At 42.5% G+C, this 16,583-nt stretch overlaps 1 protein-coding gene across 1 annotated transcript in view; it reads right to left on the bottom strand.

Annotated features, from left to right (window-relative positions):
- Positions 1 to 16,583, bottom strand: part of fhdc1 (FH2 domain containing 1) — a gene marked incomplete at both ends in the record, with an annotated part of 45,690 nt that overhangs the window by 8,186 nt on the left and 20,921 nt on the right. The window contains 5 exons of the mRNA XM_080722761.1: positions 2,059 to 2,129; positions 4,339 to 4,446; positions 6,533 to 6,603; positions 11,557 to 11,657; positions 16,466 to 16,551. Of these exons, the coding sequence (XP_080578887.1) occupies positions 2,059 to 2,129; positions 4,339 to 4,446; positions 6,533 to 6,603; positions 11,557 to 11,657; positions 16,466 to 16,551 (437 nt within the window). The remainder of the gene's footprint in view (positions 1 to 2,058; positions 2,130 to 4,338; positions 4,447 to 6,532; positions 6,604 to 11,556; positions 11,658 to 16,465; positions 16,552 to 16,583) is intronic.

Below are 16,583 nucleotides of genomic sequence, written 5' to 3'. Positions count from 1 at the left end.
ACACACACACACACACACACACACACACACACACACACACATATGTTTGTCATATACCATTAGGTTTCCAAAACATACAGAAATCGACAACTTTACATTTTCTTGTTTTCCCTACAGATATATAGTATAATGTTGCTGTTGGCAGAAACCACATTTTTATATATATTTTTTTATTTATAGTGGAAATGGGAGATTGGCAGGAAACAGGGAGAGACACGCAGCAAAGATCGCTGGGAACAGGACTCGAACGCGGACCGCTAAGCCATGGGGCAGTCCTGGCCGGGCAGAAACCTCTATCTCCATAATCTAACTTGTTGTGTGTTTTTTGGTAAATTAACATCCTACTTGATCACACTACAGCGTCACACAAAAGCATCAAAAGCAGCAGATCTACAAGCTCAAAACACGTCACTTGGTGGCACGTTACAAGCTTGTAGATCTGCTACTTTTGCTGTTTTTGAATTGGACTCCTGTTATGTAACAGTTTTGGTTGGGTTTCCACCCGACATAAACTATATATTAGTATATATACTGTAAGTATAATTATTTTCTACAGTATACTGTATATATTGCCTAAAATCCACATTTGTGTTGACTAATCCTTGTCAGTCAGAGGTCCATCCATATGGCATGTGATTAGTCATGAGACTACAGGATGCTGGCGTGCAGAGATGATGACCTTGACAAGCCACCGACCGCCTGCCCAGAGGGACCAGCAGTACAAACCGTACAGTCTCTCTCAGTCTCTCAGTACTGTACTGTACTGTACTCTACTGTACCTGGCTTGCATCATAATGTGTCTGACTCTGCAGCATACAGCAGAAATAATGGCTTCAATCCAACAAAGAAATGCAAGGATGTCTATGTTTAGCACATTCTAATTCACACACCGTCTATCCATTCATACAAACACACACAGACTGTGTTTAAAAGGAAAAAAAAGCTTCACCCAGCTGATGGCTGCTCAGATGAACTCAGATGGCTACTCTGAAATACAGATCATTTCACATATCTTGGAGGCATCCTTCACCATGATGGGGAGCAAGTAAGGACATTCAAAACCGGATCAACAAAGCATGCGCGCACACGCACGCACGCGCGCACGCACGCACGCACGCACGCACGCACGCACGCACGCACGCACGCACGCACGCACGCACGCACCACACACACACACACACACACACACACACACACACACACACACACACACACACTCGCGCACAACCTTACAGACTTAAACAAATCTGGATTCTGGAAGTCAAATTTACCAAAGGCTTTACCAAAGCTGCATATACTAACACTGCTGGTAAACCCACATACAAGTGAAATCCATAAACTATCCACTTTCCACACTTCATGCCTGCTCAAAATCCTGCACATATTCTGGCCCAAGACCATCTCAAACAACATAACCCCCTCAACATCACCCAACAAGAGGACATGCACTGTATGATCAATAAACGCAGGTGGACCTGGTTTGGACCATGTCCTCAAAATGGACATCAACGCCATCTCAAGAGTCACATTAAACTGTGCCCCAGAAATCAAAAGAAAGAAAGGGAGGCCTAAAATAACATGGCGTAGGACCATAGAGAAGGAGCTCCATCAGAGCTGCATTGGTACCATAGAGTAGATGGCCAAAGGCAGATGAAAATTGGAAGTGGAAAGACTTTGTTGCTGCCCTATGCGCCAGCCAACGTAATACCGTATGGCCTTTACTTTAAACATATAAAGAGCTGAATTGGGGGAGCTTACTGTACCTACTAAGTGCTACGGCCGTGCAAGCTTGTGCATTCTGAGGTTCTGAGAATGAGGGGGCGGTGTTGGACCCTGTATACCGTACGTGTCAACAGGTAATTGTTTTGTTACAGCATGAATCATTATGATAACCAATATGTCACAAACCTGAGAAGTTACTGTACTGTAACGTAAGTCATAGAACTGTAATTTGACAATCCATGTTGTTGGCAATTCAGTGGTGATCACAAGAGGCTTCCTATACAGAAAAGCAACAGACAAGAGTTTAGTTTCAAGAGTTTAGTTTTTTCGTCCTACCTTGCGGCACTCTGAACATGTTGAAGTTTCTCAGGAAACTTGAGTAACTTCTCATCTTTCTTCTTTGCCTCCTACAGCACGGAGAGAGAGAGAGAGAGAGAGAGAGAGAGAGAGAGAGAGAGAGAGAGAGAGAGAGAGAGAGAGAGAGAGAGAGAGAGAGACAGAGAGAGAGAGAGAGAGAGAGAGAGAGAGAGAGAGACAGAGAGAGAGAGAGAGAGAGAGAGAGTACATACTGTAGTTTACATCTTCATTATAATGTTGTTAAGTTTATTTTTACAGAGTAAAGTGACTGCTGTCTGTAAGGTTATGTAAGAGTTTCCTGTCACCATCTGCCACCTCCCCGGCCCTCCTGCAATATTAATCCCGTCTCACGCAGTTTACCCTCCATCGCCCCCTGCTGCGAACGACAAGCAACTGTTCCATCTTCCCAGCCTCTCTTCTCACTTTTCTATTATTATTTAGAACAACGATGAAATATACAGTATAATCATCCCAGCCAAGATGTCATCGATCCATTTTAAACGTTCAAATCAGAGCGATTGCTTTTTCCAACATGAAATATTCACGTTGAAGAGCGGAGAGCAGGAGGAAGATGAGTAAAATCCAAGGTTAGAGTGTCTGCCCTGAGACTGGGAGGTCGGGTGTTCAATTCCCCGGCCGGGTGACTCATACCAAAGACTATATAGTCATGGGACCCGATGCTTGCCCTGCTTGGCCCTCAGCATCAAGGGTTGGATTGACATACAAGCATCATGTCCAGAGGGTGCACTTGTACATCAAGCTGCCTCACGCTATAGGAACAGGAGATAGGCTCCTGCCCTATGGGCCACATGGCCTGGGAGGCTGGGAACCAACAAATGCTCCTTACTTACTTACTTCATGCATTCAGTGGTTTTCAACCTTTTTGAGCAGTGCAAACCGCTCCTATAAGTGGCTGTGCGTGTGTCCGTAGCCTTTTTCCTCAGCGTTTTGCCATAGTAAAATGTGTGTGCGTGGCATCATGTTTGTCTAGTGATGTCATATGTCGTATGTCTGTAGCCTTTTTCCTCAGCGTTTTGCCATAGCAAAACGTGTGTGTATAGCATAGCCTGTACATCCTAGACTCAAATCCTAGTCTGAAGATGTTATGCAAGCATGACCACCGCTCACTTCACATTGGGTGTGATTATTCATTAGAGGAGTAGTTCACCCCCAAAATGACTTTCTTTCTATCGATTACTCACCCCATGGAGACTTGATTTCAATAATTCTTTTTTTGTTTTTGTCGCGTTCCTAATCAAATAATTTGAGGAGACTCTTTGTAGGCCCATTGATTCTGGATGGAGTTAATGGAATCAATGGGGCCGGGGTACATTTATTATAATGAAATTATAGGCTTAGGAATGCCACTAAAACTAAAAAATGGTATTGAACTCAAGGGTTCATGGGGTGAGTAATCGATAGAAAAAAAGTCATTTTGGGGGTAAACTACTCCTTTAAGGTTCATTATTTATTCTGCATTTGAGCCGCGGACCACCATTTGATGAGATTTAGCCTCTCAGACCCAAATCGTACAAATATCTTGTTATTGTTGGATAAAGATTTTGTCCACCATTCCATGCTGAATTGATGTTGACCAAAACAACACATTTTCTACCTTGTCTAACTGTGTAGACTTCTTGTAAATTAAGTCATGCAGATGTTAACTCTTGAGAGCGTAACACAAAACCAAATTTGGTGTCCATTTGGTTACCAACTCTCCATCATTTAGCTGGGGACCACCTGGAACCCCCCTCAGGGACAACTGGTGGTCCACGGACCACTGGTTGAAAACCACTGCATTAGCCATACAAATACAAAGGCTCCGTAGAGTCGTAAGAGTCACTCATCTTTTTTTTTTTGCATGAAATATTAATGGTTTTAAATGGTCAGTCTGACCATACTGGTTACTGCTGAGTTCCCTGCTAATACGCATAAGAGACACCGTAGACAAAGATACCTGTCTATCAACTAAACCTCAAGTTTCATGTATAATTCATGCACATGCGGCCTCTGGAAACATATGATACATCATAATATCATCATTTATTCATGTATTATACGGTACTATCACATTTATACATAGACATTATATAAAGATAGAGGCTGAGCTTCTTTAGAGTCGGGTCTCTCACGGAGACCCCGTCCCCACCAGGCTGCTACATCTGGTTGCTAAAGACAGTGATTGAACATTATGGATGCCTGCCTGCATGCCCCCTAGGGGCCTGAAAGAGCATCAATATGTAAGTCCTTCTAACTCACCAGAGCCACAAAGTGCAGCAGGTTCATGCCTGGCTTGTTGGCCTTGGTGTCAGCCAGCGAGAGGAGGGAGGACAGCTTGAAGCCCACAGCGTTGCCCGCATAGCCGCCCTGAAACGCACAACACCACAATATGACACAATGCATAGCCGCCCTGAAACGCACAACATGACAATATGACACAATGCATAGCCGCCCTGAAACGCACAACATGACAATATGACACAATGCATAGCCGCCCTGAAACGCACAACATGACAATATGACACAATGCATAGCCGCCCTGAAACGCACAACATGACAATATGACACAATGCATAGCCGCCCTGAAACACACAACACCACAATATGACACAATGCATAGCCGCCCTGAAACGCACAACATGACAATATGACACAATGCATAGCCGCCCTGAAACGCACAACATGACAATATGACACAATGCATAGCCGCCCTGAAACGCACAACATGACAATATGACACAATGCATAGCCGCCCTGAAACACACAGCACCACAATATGACACAATGCATAGCCGCCCTGAAACGCACAACATGACAATATGACACAATGCATAGCCGCCCTGAAACGCACAACATGACAATATGACACAATGCATAGCCGCCCTGAAACGCACAACATGACAATATGACACAATGCATAGCCGCCCTGAAACGCACAACATGACAATATGACACAATGCATAGCCGCCCTGAAACGCACAACATGACAATATGACACAATGCATAGCCGCCCTGAAACACACAGCACCACAATATGACACAATGCATAGCCGCCCTGAAACGCACAACATGACAATATGACACAATGCATAGCCGCCCTGAAACGCACAACATGACAATATGACACAATGCATAGCCGCCCTGAAACACACAGCACCACAATATGACACAATGCATAGCCGCCCTGAAACGCACAACACCACAATATGAGAAACTACAACGACAATAAGACATGAGACATGACACAGCAACAATAGGATCATCCAACAATAGAGTACCTCTGACGTGACCTCCTGAGTGACGTCACTTCCACTCGGTCACATAAGTAATTTCTCTTTGGAGAATAACCTTAGGTCATCTTGGAATTGCCTCATATAACAATTGCGGTCCAAAAATAACCTCTGCGATATTGTCGAGGAGGTGACTGTATCGTTTACGATAGTCAGTCACTTGTACTTGATACCGTCCGTTTCTGGCAAAATGTGTCATTTACTGTAGCTTCTATTTGTCAGCAAACGACACCATAGTGAGCGATAGCGAGGACCTGTGTTAAATGATGTTGAAAAAAGGCAAAATGTTGCTTTAAAGTAAATTAAAGAAACATGTAAATTTTCTGTTTCAATGGTTTATTTTTCACAATAACCATTCCACATAAATGTGTATTTGTTTGTTTTAAGACTACTCTAAACTATTTAATCCCGAGTGTTTGACACAGGTGTCCAAAATGAACTGGAAAGTAATAAATACATACAACTTGTTGCATCCAAAATATTCTCAGGTTCTCACGATCCAACAGAATTCATTTTAGACCAATACTTCCATATCAGACAAACGCTATCATGACAAAAGCACCAGTTAAGTTGCCTCCAAAAAGACTACTGAAAGGAATGTTACACAGTGATAAAATGTCCTCCTTTCCTTAGCATCGTGGGTTCTATTTCTTTCCATGGCTCTTGAACATGACAGTTCTAGGACCAGAACTCTCACTAATAGCCTACTTGGAGCACTGAATTCAGGAGGTGAAGCTCATTCTTACAGTCTTACAGCTCATTCTTACAGACCAGTAACTGTGTTACTGGTCACTCGTTATGTGGAGAACACAAAGACAGAACATTTCAACGTCAGGTCTGGTGGCGCCAACCTCCTTGAGGTTCCCAGGACCAAGTACCGTCCGTACCTGGGGGGCGATGGTACTGTACTGTACAGTATTGTCGTAATGTACAGTATACTCACATCATTCATAACGTTTTATAGATACAATAGTATTTTATACTCACAGCATTCATAACGTTTTATAGATACAGTAGTATTTTATACTCACAGCATTCATAACGTTTTATAGATACAATAGTACTTTATACTCACATCATTCATAACGTTTTATAGATACAATAGTACTTTATACTCACAGCATTCATAACGTTTTATAGATACAATAGTATTTTATACTCACAGCGTTCATGATGTTCCCTGCCTGGAGCACCAGGTGAAGGATGGCATGGAGCTCCTCGCAGTTCATCAGCTCTACACACACAACACACATCAGTTACTACAACACATACTGTACACCACCCAATATGGACTGTATTGTATTTGTATTGAATTATGAATTACATAGGACCACTGAAAGGAAAATAAGGTAGTAATGTGGTAAAGTAATAGAAAATGGATGGACTGTAAATTAGGTAAGGTGAGGTCGCTACTCGCTGGTAATAGTAACTCACTTGAATCTGGTAATATAGAAGTCAGGGACCAACGCCGGTTACGTTTGAATAGCTTTAACCTATTGTAAAGTTAAAGTCCCTTTTCAATTCAATTGACTAAAATAGTCTTCGGTTCTAAGTTCTTCTGGTAAATGGGGTAAAATTATATGGTAAATGATGAGGTTCTAATCTGTGGATAAACTAAGCTGTAATTAGTGAATTGTAGGATCTGTGTAACTGGGAGATATTACAAATCTCGAACAGAGTGATTATCTAAGAATCTACTACTAATCTCTTGTCTTCAGTGACATTTATAGTCGAAGGTGACATCATGCCGTTGACGTCACGCATAATGCTCGTTTCCTCGACAACAACCACAATGGAAACAATCCCCCAGGGGCTCTTCGTGTTATCCTTTTAGCATCAGCTTTGACTGTACCACTGTACCTGTACTGTTAACAACCTTGTTAATGAAATCCCCATGCAATCAAATGGACATTACTACAACAGCACCCATACTGGAATTGATATAGGTATTGTACTGTACACTCTCCCATGTGAACCCCATATATTTTACAGTTTAACAATAAAGTTCATCGTCCAGAATGATATCAGCGCACACATGGATCAACATGTTCCAGTCAGAGCACAGCATCACATTACACTCTTATTTCTCCTTGAGCGACACTCAAAGAACATCAGCAAGGAGCTGAATCAGACACGTTTCATTGTTTTCATGGACGGGACACTTTGAGAGCTCGCCCCTATTGGATAAACGTGTACATTATATTTAACCAGATGAGGAAAAGCTGATGAATATTCCATCCCAGACCTACTAGGCGAAACAATCTAGAGTAAAAATCGACACACCGTCCGTTAATGCTCCCATGTTATGCAATTATTTAAACGGCAACTTTGCCGATTTTGCACCCAAACCCATATTTTAATAAAGTTGAGGACATAATAAACATGATACTGGTGTGTGTTTTGTGTTTTTCCTGTGTTTCGATAAGTTGAACATGATTTTGACCCTTTAATGGCATGGGAATAATTGAGTACCTGAGATGAAGTCCATATTTGAATTTCTTTGAATATAGATATTTTTTGATTTACCAGACTGTAAACCACAAACTAGTAATTCTTTATTTGTTAAATTGTTAATGCACGCCACCCTTATTTTGTTCAACTGTCTGTTTTAATGTTATCTGCTCCCTTTGTCTGCTGAATAATGCTTGTACGGACCATTGGAGATATACAGTTTTTCCACTCTCCATAAGTATTATGTCTTATAATTCCTAATATATATGAGTTAAAGTTGTACCATGTAACTTTTTTTATAAAACAAATCTTAAAATTGTCCTAACTGTTAAATCGCTAAAGTTTTAGAACACCCACTCCGTTATTTTCAGCTTCTGAAGCCTTCTCTTTATATGTTTTCTATGATCCTGGCCGTGGACCGGATTTCGCGCCAAAATGACGTAATCTGCATCATCTGTATACGTTGTGTATACGTTGCCCAATCACATCGCCGATCATGCACACATGGTACACTACCGGCCAATCACAGCGCATCTTGAAGTGGGGTCGCCATATTTGTAGTCGCCCGTGTGTCTCTTTACTCAAAAGGTAATCTCGCCTACCAGGCAGGGTGAAGTAGTCCGTTTCTCCGGAATGCCTGAACGCACAGGAACCAGGGACCCCTCTAAAGATAGCTCTCGGCGTTGTGGAGGCAGACGCGGGGGTGTGAAGGTACGAAAAACGGGCGAAAGACGCGAACGCGACCGCGGTTTGCTATAGGGCTACTGACCACTAGTTGAGCATCTTACACAGTATAGCTTTAAGTAAGAACATCTAATTCAACACAATGAGGGGGCAGTGCATTAAGAATTTAACAGGTTAAAAACTTCTAGTTTGTGGTTTACAAGTCTGGCAAATCAAAAAAATATCTATATAATTTTCTTTTAAATATGGACTGTTTTTCGTCTCAGGTATTTAATTGTACATGGGAGCATTACTGGTCTTTTCAATTGGATGACATAACCAGTCTATTGTAGAGCAACGTGTTCCCATTGTAGTGAAAGGAGTGTTCTCTTTATAATGAGTCATAATGAAGGCCTGTCAACAAACACCACATGTTGAGTGTTGATGGATGTGTGAGTGATACATGAACCTAGTCTAGTGTTTCTCTTTATCTCAATGGCTCTGGGTTAAACATGTGCTACAGTGAGAGAGAGAGAGAGAGAGAGAGAGAGAGAGAGAGAGAGAGAGAGAGAGAGAGAGAGAGAGAGAGAGAGAGAGAGAGAGAGAGATAAAGAGTGACTCAGCAGAGGTGACACATCTAGAGTCACTCTGGGAATGTGGAGGTTCCTTAAGCCTGATTTATACTCTTAGCTTCTATATGTCGTCTCTGTCAGGTGGAAACCTCATGTGTCCAAAACGTTCAGGATTTGAATTCAAAAGCATCAAAAGTAGCCAATCAACAAGCTGGAAACGCAGCGAAGCGATGTCTGAAACGCGTCGCTTGAAGCGATGTCTGAAACGCAGCGAAGCGATGTCTGAAACGCGTCGCTTGAAGCGATGTCTGAAACGCAGCGAAGCGATGTCTGAAACGCGTCGCTTGAAGCGATGTCTGAAACGCAGCGAAGCGATGTCTGAAACGCGTCGCTTGAAGCGATGTCTGAAACGCGTCGCTTGAAGCGATGTCTGAAACGCAGCGAAGCGATGTCTGAAACGCGTCGCTTGAAGCGATGTCTGAAACGCAGCGAAGCGATGTCTGAAACGCGTCGCTTGAAGCGATGTCTGAAACGCAGCGAAGCGATGTCTGAAACGTGTCGCTTGAAGCGATGTCTGAAACGCAGCGAAGCGATGTCTGAAACGCAGCGAAGCGATGTCTGAAACGCAGCGAAGCGATGACTGAAACGCAACGAAGCGATGTCTGAAACGCAGCGAAGCGATGTCTGAAACGCAGCGAAGCGATGTCTGAAACGCAACGAAGCGATGTCTGAAACGCAGCGAAGCGATGTCTGAAACGCAGCGAAGCGATGTCTGAAACGCAGCGAAGCGATGTCTGAAACGCGTCGCTTGAAGCGATGTCTGAAACGCGTCGCTTGAAGCGATGTCTGAAACGCAGCGAAGCGATGTCTGAAACGCGTCGCTTGAAGCGATGTCTGAAACGCGTCGCTTGAAGCGATGTCTGAAACGCAGCGAAGCGATGTCTGAAACGCGTCGCTTGAAGCGATGTCTGAAACGCGTCGCTTGAAGCGATGTCTGAAACGCAGCGAAGCGATGTCTGAAACGCGTCGCTTGAAGCGATGTCTGAAACGCGTCGCTTGAAGCGATGTCTGAAACGCAGCGAAGCGATGTCTGAAACGCGTCGCTTGAAGCGATGTCTGAAACGCAGCGAAGCGATGTCTGAAACATGTCGCTTGAAGCGATGTCTGAAACGCAGCGAAGCGATGTCTGAAACGCGTCGCTTGAAGCGATGTCTGAAACGCGTCGCTTCGCGCTGAATTTCAGGCTTGTGGATCTGCTACTTTTGATGCTTTGCGTGACTCAAGGAGTATGATCAAGTATGGTGTTAGATTACAAAGAAAGTTAGAATACGGCCGACAGCGACCATATATCAGGCGAGTGACACTGTCATTGCGATGAGTTAAGCTCAAAGCTCTGTTTCAGAACATGCAGATCAGTGTGAACAAATCCTCCTGATTCACAGATTCTTAAAGGGCCCGGATGTTACATAGTATAATTACAGAAAAACAGTGGGGGGGGGCATTTCTTTGGGCAAGCTAGAAATACTTATCTAGTTCCAGTTGCAAATTGGTGAGCTTGTATGCAGGTTTACAGTAAAATTAATTTATCCCCATGTTTGTGCTGAATCTGGAGGTATTGGGTATCAGTGGAGCTCCCTCTGGTGTTGTGCCCGTAAGCGTTTCTCACTCTTTTAGTTTGACAGCTACATGGGCACTGCATGGTCCCTTGAGTATCAAGGAAAACCAGGGCTATTGCAAGTAGCTGTACCCTGTCCCTTATCCTGAGCCATCCCACCCTAGCATGATGAGTTTTTTTAGGTGAGTCCTACTCCTAAGAGTTAGGTCTAGTCTAGTAGTAGTCTCACTAGTTTGTTTTTCGGTTTCGGTTTTGAGTGAAGTTATGGATAGAGTTATGCTCGCTGCTTCAACTACAAGGACGACGCCTACTGAAACGTACAATTTAACATCGTCAAAAACATGGGTGACATTTTCAAATGCAGCATCATCACTTGTTTGTTGCTCTCTGTGTGTGTGTGTGTGTGTGTGTGTGTGTAACTGTACCTGTGTGTACTCCTACACTGTGTCATCTCAGGTGACACATTCCAACCACTTCACATAGTTCACTGCTGGCTCAGATAACTGGGTCACCTGTGTGAGTGTGCGTGTGTGTGTGTGTGTGTGTGTGTGTGTCCGAGAGTGTGTGTGCGTGTGTGGGAAGACGGTGCTTATATATACAGTACCGTACGTGCATGTGCATTTAAATGTGTGTGTATGTGTGTGTGTGTGTGTGTGTGTGTGTGTGTGTGTGTGTGTGTGTGTGTGTGTGTGTGTGTGTGTGTGTGTGTGTGTGTGTGTGTGTGTGTGTGTGTGTTTATATACCCATACATCACTTTTTAGTGTGTGTAGGTTTACACAGTTTGCCTGTGTGTTTGAGGTATGTGTGTGCGTGTGTGTGTGTGTGTGTGTGTGTGTGTGTGTGCGCGCGCGTGCATGCGTGTGTGTGCGTGTGTGCCAGTCATTACCGTTAGTGGCGACGTGGATGACATCGATATCGCGGCTCATCACCGCACAAGACGGAAAGAACTCTTCTCTCAGCACCATGGCCTCGATGCGCACCTCAAAACTACACAGGAAACACAAGCACACAGGTGTCATATTTATCCTGTCATATAAACAGGTGTCACATTCATATCCTATCATACCCCAGTGGTTCTCAACCTTTTCAGGCTATGACCCCCCAAACTAATCATTTTAACTGTGTGTGTCAGGGCCCACCCTGACAAACACATAGAATGTAGGAGTTGAGGCATTCAATTTCGTTTGACTCGGTTCCACAGATACATATTGGGAAAATAGCAGATCTACAAGCTCACAACGCTTGTAGATTCGAAATGTTGGTCTTTCTTGTATTATTTGAAAATTGAACGTGATTAAACCCAAACCCAACACTGAGAAAACACCAGAGTCATTCAGATTTCAAGTGTCCTCTGATGATCCGGTGTCTCATCTCAACCGTGTTGTGCGTGGAATCTTGGATGCTGTCCAAGTTCTTCTTAAAGCCAGGGCAGATTTTGACCGAGCGCCATCTTGGCTGAACCTCCTGTCCCTTCCTTCTCTCCCTACGACACTCCGGCCAACGCTACAAGCATCCTAGACTCTTCCTGGCACCTCCTGGCAGGCTGGCACCTCCTGGCACCTCCTGGCAGGCTGGCACCTCCTGGCACCTCCTGGCAGGCTGGCACCTCCTGACTCCCAAGCTGTACAATGACCCCCCCACCCCACCTGACCACCCTCGGTCATAACTGCAGACTCACTCCCCGTTTTCCACTGCAGTCTGAGAACACACCTCTTAGTTCATACTCTAGCTCACCCCCTAGAACTCACCTCTTCACACTCTACCTCACGTGAAGAAAAAAAGATAATAATAATAATCTCAAAATATTTAATGAAAAGGTTGAATACTAGTTGAAATCAAACCAAAGCTGCGAACACTAATATATTATGCATGTTTTAAAATGTTAACGTAGCTGCTTTCATGACTGTAATTAGGTAGTCATTGCATTTGTACTTGTTTAGATTAGAGCTTCATGCCCTTTTTGTAATTGGATTATTTTTTAACTAGGTATTTGTATAGAAAGGCCTAACAAGGCATTCATTCGTTGTATGACCTGTTGGTTATTTGTGTGACAGACGCTAGTTATAATAATGCAGATGTATGTTGGCTAATTGTTCACATACTGCATGTTATTACATCCATCGGTTGGATGGACAGATGGACACCTCATATATCACGTATGTCCAAAACCGTTACTTTTCAGGATTCCAATTCAAATATAGCTAAAGTAGCAGATTGTCAAGTTCATAACCCATCAAGCTTGTAGATCTGCTACTTTTTGCTGCTTTTGTGCAATCGAAAACACACAAAAAGTTAAAATATGGAGATAAGAGGTTTCTGCCCGACAGTTTTACTTGACCACAGAACGTTGACAGACAGCGTGCTGCATAGAGACAGATGCTAGGTTTGATGTCTATCTGGTATCCATGGTTACTTCATTGTTTCCTATGCACTCTGTTTATGTGATCATTTACCCTGTGGTTGTGGTTGACTACCAGAGTTCATGACATTTACTGTGATCTCACTGAGATAAGATCAGATCAACCTGTGTCATAGCAGCTAGAATGAAACAGAGCCCAGAGTCAAGAACCAAATCAAAGACAAATACATATGAAATGCTGGCCATAAACACATCTACACTGGATCTCTGAATGACAACTATAAAACAGAGACATTTTCATAACTCTGTCTGTCTGTCTGTCTGTCTGTCTGTCTGTCTGTCTCTCTCTCTCTCTCTCTTTCCCTCTCACTACATCTCTGTCTGTCTCTCTCAATTCAATTCAAAGGAGCGTTATTGGCATGAGAAAACATAGATTTACATTGCCAAAGCAAGTGTCACAAATAAAATAAAAACAGTTGACATATACAGTAGCCTATACAGTTGGAGGGGGTACAGCATTGTGTAAACAGAGCTTTCATCAGTTTTTTTTATGAGGTTTCCCCCGGGAGGACCTTTTAGTATATATTATTACACACCTTTAGAAACACATTGGTGAAGAAATTTCATGTCGCATTGTGACATTTTATATACTGTATGTACAGGGTATAAAGCTTTTGGAACAAATAGCAGCTCTCTCTCTCATCTCTCTGTCTCTCTGTCTGTCTGGCTGTCTCTCCCACCTCTATATCATGCATGCAAATCACCACCCAATGAATGGGAACGTATCATTGTTGTCGGGTGAAAACCTTGTATGTAGAAAATAACCATTCGTTTTGTATTTATAATTTTAAAATAATAATAACTGATCTACAAGCACACAATGCCTCGTATCACGAGGCGTTGTGTGCTTGCAGATCTGTTATGTGAAACTTGGAGATACAAGGTGTCTGCCCGACAGTGACGATATCTTTCTGCTCTTAAACACTTACGCTCCAGCCTCCATATGTACTTTGTCATACAACGAAATGGCAAAAAATGTGATGTGCTGTGTGCTTGTAGACCGACTTGTAGTCATTTCTGTTACTTCATAAACATTTCGAAAACCTTTGCCCATTTTTGCCTGTGGAATGGGACGCCAGGTGAAAAAGGTTAAACCCCCTTTAAAGTAAATACCTGAATGATGCTAGCAGAACTCATACTGCTACAATGCCAACCAATCCAAACCAAACACAGATTAAAGACTTGTGCCACAAACAATGGTTGCTGGGTAACTCCACACGCATCAAACAAAGGAGATGATGCACTGAAAGGCTTTTTACAGCTGACTATTTAACCATGGACCAATATAAACACAATGCTTAACTGTTAGCATGGCTAATGTCACCAGTTTACTGTTTGCTTGACCGCTTAATGTTAAGAATGGTATTTAGATAGCATGCTGCTTAGCAGTGGTTTAAAGTAACTAAGTATATTGACTCAAGTACTGTACTTAAGTACACCTTTTTATTTTTACAGCCTATGTCCAATTTCCAATACTTTACTTCAATTCAACTACAGCTCAGAAGCAAATCGTTTTTACTTTTACTCCAATACAATTTATTTGACAACTTTAGATACTAGTTACTTTGTAGATTTGGATTATTACAAAACATACATTACCCACTTTAGCCATATTTAGACCATTTGAAAATAGACAACGTTTTGCATTGTGAGCTTGTAGATCTGCTATTTTCAAAAGATCTTTATACATTTAAAAACTTGTGAAATGGGACATTCTGCATAATGAGTACTTTCTACTTTTGGTCATTTAAGTGTATTTTGATAACAACATCTTTGTACTTTTACTCAAGTAAGTTTTGAATTCCCAAGAGTATTGATACTTTTACTTAAGTAAAAATAAAAAGAGTATACCTTTTCCAGAGGTTCCACCACTGCTGCTTAGACAGATGCTAGCTGTGATTACTGTGGTATCCTGGTTACTTCATTGTTTTCTTAGCACTCTATTTACGTGATCGTTTACCTTGCCGTTTGTTGACTAGGGTTCATGGCATTCCAATTTCACACTTTGTAAATCACCTAAATTGTAAATGGTAATTGGACATGATTTGGTCACCATATCATTTAATGGTCCAATAGATTCTTGCACACCATTACATTTCCCAGGCTAAGCAGACACCAGTTACACAACAACAAGTTAGGCATGTAGCAAATGTCCTCCTCATCCAGATTGTCTTAGGAAGTGTAAGGTTAAGAGTACGGCTTGAGAAAGGCAATGAAAATAGCAGATCTACAAGATCTGCAGCCTTGTGGATCTGCTGTAATTTGGTGCGTGGCACCAGGACACAACCAAGTATAAATCAGGCACGAGTGACAACAAGCGTTGTGAAGTATTAGAGGTAGAAAATAAGAAATAAACATCGATCTACGAGTGAATAAAGACGTGTCGATAAAGTGTCTACTTTACTTGTGCAGAAGTAAAACGGATTAAGATAGGGATGTGAAATCACACGATTATTGTGACGAAAGAAATTGTGATTTGCGATATTATCTCGATAATCAAAATATCCCCAACATGCATTATCCTGGGGCGGAACATTCACCAAAAAAATAGCAGATCTACAAGTTCACAGCGCACCGCAGCGCGTTGTGAGCTTGTGGATTGGCATTTTTTTGGAAAGAGATTTGGTAGAGAGTGAAAAAAAGACGTTTTTTTCACTCTCATTTATCAAGTACGTTATTTTCATGTCCATTTGACCAATTATAGAGGGTTTAAAAGATACATTGAATTGAAAAAGGTGAATTGATCCCAGTGCAATGATAGAGGATAATTTCACGATAAATTTAAATCTCCACAAGTGTTTTTTTTTATCACGATAATAAATGATAATAAGGATTATCATCCCATCCCTATAGATTAAGAGTAGAATGACAGATAAATAGACACTAGCCCTTACCCGTTCAAAGATATGAGCTCCCAAATGATGTGCAGTGTGTGGGTTATGGGATGTGCACTGTGCACACAGTATATGAGGGATGGAAAGTAACTTTAACTGGTGCTTGCATGATGTAGGAGCATCAATGTAAGAAACCCGTTTCTTTTAATGGCTCCAGAGATACTGTCCCCCCCCCTCCCCCCGCCCGCCCGCCTGCACACACACACACTCCCCCTTTGTGTGTGATTGTGCATGGCCTGAACAACAGCGCCCCTCCCTTAACATGTGTGGTCACAAAAGGTACTGTAGGCTAAATAGATATAGATACACCATAAAAATGCTATTATACAGCATACGATTTGTGAAAGTGACAAACGGGCTTCACAGTTATGTCAGGTGTGTTCATATGCTGATGGTGATGCGATTTCAGATCAATTGCTCCAGCCACCGAGGAGAAACGCTGAGACACTCAGACATTCGCTAAATTATATGTTAGATGTTACCGTGGGATTTGGATCAGCTGGTACATGAAGTTATCCACCAGAGTCAGCTTGCTGGGGTCTCCTTTAAACGACTGCAGCTTCTTCACCTGAGGAGACAACAGACACACAGTCACGGGTT

This window comes from Nannobrachium achirus, assembly GCF_963921795.1.
Source record: "Nannobrachium achirus genome assembly, chromosome: 3".
Classification (NCBI taxonomy): Eukaryota; Metazoa; Chordata; class Actinopteri; order Myctophiformes; family Myctophidae; genus Nannobrachium; species Nannobrachium achirus.
Note: the sequence above shows the minus strand (reverse complement) of the source record. Positions and strands in the feature narration are given on the sequence as shown.